Source organism: Melanotaenia boesemani, chromosome 9, assembly GCF_017639745.1.
Source record: "Melanotaenia boesemani isolate fMelBoe1 chromosome 9, fMelBoe1.pri, whole genome shotgun sequence".
In the NCBI taxonomy this organism is placed as follows: Eukaryota; Metazoa; Chordata; class Actinopteri; order Atheriniformes; family Melanotaeniidae; genus Melanotaenia; species Melanotaenia boesemani.
In genome coordinates, this window is record NC_055690.1 from 29,270,601 (window position 1) to 29,276,619 (window position 6,019).

Genomic DNA, 6,019 nt, shown 5'->3' on the forward strand with positions numbered 1-6,019 from the left:
CTCAGTACAAATTATATATGCCTGCATGTCTTTAAAAGGGAAAGTTTTCCGATTATAACAGAAATGTCAAGACTTCTGTATAGATTTGTAGTGATTCTCTGTGAGAAACATTTTCACTCTCACTAATTGGCCTTGCAAGTTATGTTTCAGTGCATGGTTTCTCAGGAAGTACACAAGAACAGAGTTCTTGTCATTTGTGCTGCATTTTAGAAACACCCAGATTAACTGGCAGGACATTGGCAGGAGCAAACTGGAATGTTTAGTCCCCTCCAAAAGCATGAATACAGCCAAAAAAGAAGTTAGTGTTTGCAGCTTTAGTGTAAATAATTTTGATTGGCATGAAATGCTACCAGAAAACTGATCATATCTATACTGAATAAAATAAAAATTCAGTTTTACAATCAACTTTGATCTCAAGTCTGTAAAATTGTAAAATATACATCTCCCCGTTTGGGCCTCTTCTAATATACATTACACCCCCCTCCCAGCACAGGGGCGTCCCTTAACCGTAACTGGATTACCTCATGGTACATTTTGTACTGATACTTGCTTCTGATCAGAACATTACACACTTTAGGTTGTCAAGGCTGCATTTATGAGGGAAGATTAGATAAACAGAAGAAAATCTTTTAACAATATGCATCTTGCTGATTCTGGGATACTGCTGCTGGTTAACTTCGTGCAATGCAGCACCTATTATTGCTCCATGGATCTCAGCTGAGGACGAAGATCTGGCAAAGGTAACATATGGCCCTTAAGATATCTTAAATATAATATATATATATATATGTATATATATATATATACATATATATATATACATGTATATATATATATATACATGTATAATTTATACATATAAAAGAAAAATATTCAAATCTAAGGCCAACATAATTTGATTATTTACTAAATGCACTTTTCTCTCTCTTGATCAGAAATACCTCTCTCAGTACTACTCTGATGCTCAGACGAGTCCCTCAGTAAAGAGTATTACTGAAAACTCCTTCCGTGAATCTCTTCGGAGCATGCAGGCCTTTTTTGGCCTGGAGGTAAAAACAGTGAATGCAAAATCAAATTTTTTATAAGTACTAGTCATTTAGTTGAATTGTGATTAAATAATGTAATAAATGTTCATTTATACTCCATTTGTACGTCTGTCATATGCATGGATTTATACAGAAATTAATATGGTGAACCAGGTCTTCCAGTTTTTAAATCATGCATGAACAATCTGTGTGATAACATCCCGTCAGGTGACAGGTGTCTTAAATGATAAAACCTTGGAAGTGATGAGGGCTCCTAGGTGTGGTGTGACAGACGTTTATAAATTTGAACACATGCCTGGAAGACCAAAGTGGGAGAAAAGCTTGATCACATACAGGTATCTTGTCTGTTGTCTGATCATTATGTTTTAGATCATTAAAACTTGAATGGGGGGGTGTAACAATACTGACAAAGCTGGTGGTAATGACTTTCACAGAATCACTGAGTACCCTCAGAATCTGATGCAGAGTCAGGTGGATGCAACCATTGCTCAGGCCTTCCAGCTCTACAGTGATGTCATCCCACTGGATTTCCAACAGATCTACTGGGGTACTGCGGACATTATGATCCTCTTCCAGAGCAGATGTGAGTCTTGATGGAACATTTTTTCCTTAGAATAAAGATAAACAATTAAACTAGGTATTTATCAGTGTGTTTTAAAGCAAAATGTGATTCAAACACAGACTCTCTGAAAACTGATTTGTCCTGTTGTAGTTCATGGAGACTCTGTCATTTTTGATGGGCCGGGAAACATATTGGCTCATGCCTTTGAACCTGGAGAGAATGAGGGAGGAGATGTACACTTTGATGAGGATGAAACTTGGACTTTAACCCATTTAGGTAAATGTAGTCAACCATGTTATTTTAGTTAAGCTGTAGCCAAATTATACACAGGTGAAAAAGTGTAAAGACTGTTTATTTCCTCTAATGCTTCCCTGCTACGATTGATTTCAGATTTTAATCTGCTGCTGGTGGCGGCTCATGAGTTCGGCCATTCTCTGGGCCCGGATCACTCCAGTGACAAAAGTGCGTTGATGTTCCCCAACTATCAATATGTCAACACAGATGGATACAGGCTGCCAGACGATGATATACGTGGGGTTCAAGCACTTTATGGTAAACAAACAAATCAATAAACTAATTCTAACATGTGGTTTGACTGAGAATCCAACTTTGTATGAACTGTTTTACGACCAGGATTCAGACAACCTACTGGCCCACAACCTGGACCAGACCCAGTCCCTCTGCCCAACCCACAAAACCAACAATGCAGTCAAGAGCTGGTGTTTGATGCTGTTACCTCCATATGTGGAGACCTTTTCTTCTTCAAAAACGGGTGCATTTTAAATCTAGCATGATCTGCTGATTTAATGTGAAACATAAATTTCACATCTTTTTGTACTTTAAACTAGATACTACTGGTGGAAGAGTGGTAGTTTTCCAGAAATCAGATTTTCAAAAGTGAGTACAACATGGCCCCAAATCAATCATGTGGATGCAGCTTTTGAAGTCCCAAACATGCATGTGGCATATTTCTTTGAAGGTAATGTTCACAGAAGGGATTTTTCATAGGGGGGATTAAATATGATCGTAATCAGCTGATAAACTGAATGAGTTTGTACTAGAAAGCTGTAAATGTAACAACATGCAACAACCTCCAGCTGTTTCTTTACAGGTAATCAATACTGGGGCATCACAGCTTATGACAAGACAATAATACCAGGCTTTCCACAGCCTATCACCAACTTTGGCCTCCCCTCCTACATTACATGGATGCTGCTGTCTATGAACCAACAACAGGAAGAGCACTGATGTTTGTGAATAACCAATATTGGAGGTGATTTTTTTTTTTTTTTTTTTTTTTTTTGTTAAAATCAATTCTTTACACTAGCATAAGCACTCAGAAAATTATGATAAAAATGATCAGATATTCATTTTGTCCAACAACTTATCAACAACTTTAAGTCAGTCATAAGTGTTTCAGACATCTTTGTTTCTTTTAAGCTATGATTACAACTCGTACCAACCGGAAAGTGGATACCCACGATACATCTCGCTGGATTTTCCGGGGATTGGCTCCAAAGTTGACGCAGCCTTTGAGAATCTTGGTGAGAAATGTTTCTTTTGTCATTATGACAAACAGCTGTGGTCTAATAGATCTGATCAGCACCTTCAGTAAAAGAACCAAGTGGTAAAGAGCCAGAAATACATCTACTAATGATTACCAAAGTTTTTCCATGTCCGCTAGAAAACAATCAGTTAGAATATTTGCCACATCAATTTTGTAAATTGACAATACTGTATGTGATTTTTCTGCAACAGTAATTTTCCTTTCAGTTAAAATGCACACTTACAATACTTTTTTTTTTAACAGGATATCTGTATTTCATCGAAGGTGCCAGACAGAGCGAGTACTACCTGTCATATAAGAGAGTAATGCGTGTGATATTCAACTATCAATGGCTCAACTGTGCTCAACTTATAAAATGCAAGTCTTCACATTCATATCATAAAAGAAGCATTTGAATAGCAGTATTGATGCTTTTCATGTGGAACCTGTAGGTTGTAACGCTGAAAGAACAAAAGTTTGTGTTTATTAATTTCAGTGAGTAAACTAAGTAGCATCATTTTGCATGTAAATGGGTCATATTATGCTATTTCAGTGTGTGGGTGGGAGTGTTCAGTTATTGGTCATCTTCTCCAGATTGTGCATGTTCACATGAAGAAAGGCACACCCACCTTCACTGTGTGAAAGTAAAGGAATTAACCCACACTTACTAATCTGATCGCTACCAGCAGCCAACACACATAATGATGACCAGAAATTTAGCGATTAACACTAGATGGAAATGCTACAAATGTAACAACCAGGCTAAAAACACCACGCTGATTAGCCACGTGAAACAACAGCTGTACATAGAGTGGCTAGAAATACAGCTAACTGTAGTGTAATGATGCATGAAAGGGTTAGCAAATAGCATCGTTACCATATGTATATCTTTGCAGCAGACGTTTTCCACCTCTGTTGGCATTGTGGTGAATTTGCCACATGTATACCTATTAACAGCGGAATGTACAAATATGTTATATCGGTCACTAGCTCCTGTCTTCATTATGTATTATCATGAGTTTACAGTTTGTTTATCCTCTTGTGTCTCTTCTCCCTTTTCCATAGAGTGTTGGTGGTGTTAGGTTGGGTGTGGGGCCATGGCCGTCTTTCTGCTATGGTAAGTTCCTTAGTTACTGTTGACCAACAAGTTCATCTGACTGCAGTACGTAGCCCAGGTTTCACCACCACTCGGCACCAGCTCATTTTGACTGCCTTAATTAATGAAATTTGTGTTTTTCCTCTGTTGCCTGATTTTACTGATTCTCTTTTGTTCTTCAGAAAAAGGATCCTTTGAACACTCCCAGCCGTGCCTGCACCCACCGGCTCAGAACGACGTTTTCGAGGAAGCATTAACCTCCTGTAATTCCTGCCTGTCTGGCCATTCACCCACACTGTAAACCTGGATTCTGTTTAGATACAAACTTTGTAGAGATTAATAATTATATTATGTTTTATATAATCAGTCTCTCATTACTAAACCAAATAAGTTGTTTTAAAATAGTTTTCAACATTGTGAAGTGTATAATAATGATTAACAAAAATAACTGAGCATGATATGTTTCTGTCAGAGGGGATGGGGCTATTTTCAAAACTCATCTGGACCACAAAGGCTCATGAGAGACTCTTATTCAGAAGGAATTTAACCTTTTGCTATAAAATAAGATATGCTATAAATTTGAGCTGTGTACTTTACCTTCTGTGTTATGTTCACATTAATACAATGCTAGAAAGTTCTGTTTTGTTCGAATGTTGAATTACAGGAAGAGAAACTATCACCACAACCTCAAATTAATTCACATCAGGGGCAGAAATGATGTTGGTTACTGATCTTTCCTAATGCCACGTCCTGAGTTCTGCATGTTGCAGGTCTATAGTCTCTGGCAAAGATATGCCATGAAGTACTATTAGATTATTAGCATTAAAATATGTTATCAATGCAAATCTTTTAATACTTTTGATTTGGAACATGTTAAGTCTTTTACGTTACTTCCAATTAAGTTGAGTCAGTGTGATTCACTTTGTATTTGTATACTGTGGGGTATGAAAGAAATAGTTAAGTGAAATATTAGTCTTTTAGTAAAGATTCATGGTCACCTACGTTGATACCTCTTTAGTTTCAGCATTTGTTAAAACTAAACTGGTGTAACGGGTTTCCATGTAAATTTCTAGTTAACTCAACTAATGCGGGATTACAGTGCATCTAAAATTCATCCAGTGACTCTATTTTCATTCAATAATCTTCTTATTAGTTAATAAAACCTAACTGAACCATCTTCTGCTTGCAGTCTGCTGTTTTCGGCATGGAAAGCAAATGTGAATTTATTTTCTTAATTTTTTTCTTTTAAATGTCAGTTTATTTGCATAATGTCATCAATTCCTTATATAACCCTTTAAATACCCTGCTATAGAACTGTGACCTGTCCAGGGGGCACCCTGCCTCTCACCTGCTAATTGCTAATTGGGCCAGTGGTGCAGCCATGCAGGGCAGGGTGCTTTGTGAGGTGGCCGCTCCAGGAGCCTATAACAGAGTATAAAGACCGTGTATTTGCATTGCTCCAGGTTGAAAAGCAGTCTAAAATGTTGCTTCATGTTAGCACACAAATGGAAATGTGCAATTATGGCCCTGGATTAATATATAACTTGGCAAGCAAGTGTTCCTACATAAACAAATGCCTGGCTGCTTGTTTATATCTTCCTTTGCAGGGATTTGGATGTTGGTTCACAAACTGTTATTGTGAAACAGACATGGCTGCAAAGGTCAGATATGTAATGAAAAAAATTATAAATATACCCTTATAGTTTGTAGGTTACACTTTGTATGCCTGTGTATTTAGATAAGAACTCCTTCTCACACCTTCCCCCCCT

At 37.4% G+C, this 6,019-nt stretch overlaps 1 protein-coding gene across 1 annotated transcript; it reads left to right on the top strand.

Annotated features, from left to right (window-relative positions):
• The first annotated feature begins 673 nt into the window (after positions 1-673).
• On the top strand, positions 674-5,333 carry LOC121646384 (macrophage metalloelastase-like). The gene is given in 14 exon segments (XM_041995321.1): positions 674-740; positions 936-1,049; positions 1,254-1,381; positions 1,481-1,629; positions 1,759-1,884; positions 1,999-2,160; positions 2,242-2,380; positions 2,457-2,587; positions 2,720-2,809; positions 2,812-2,881; positions 3,049-3,152; positions 3,419-3,532; positions 4,220-4,271; positions 4,433-5,333. Coding segments are annotated over 12 exon segments (1,239 nt in total). The 5' UTR covers positions 674-740; positions 936-1,025; the 3' UTR covers positions 4,222-4,271; positions 4,433-5,333.
• Positions 5,334-6,019: the final 686 nt, after the last annotated feature.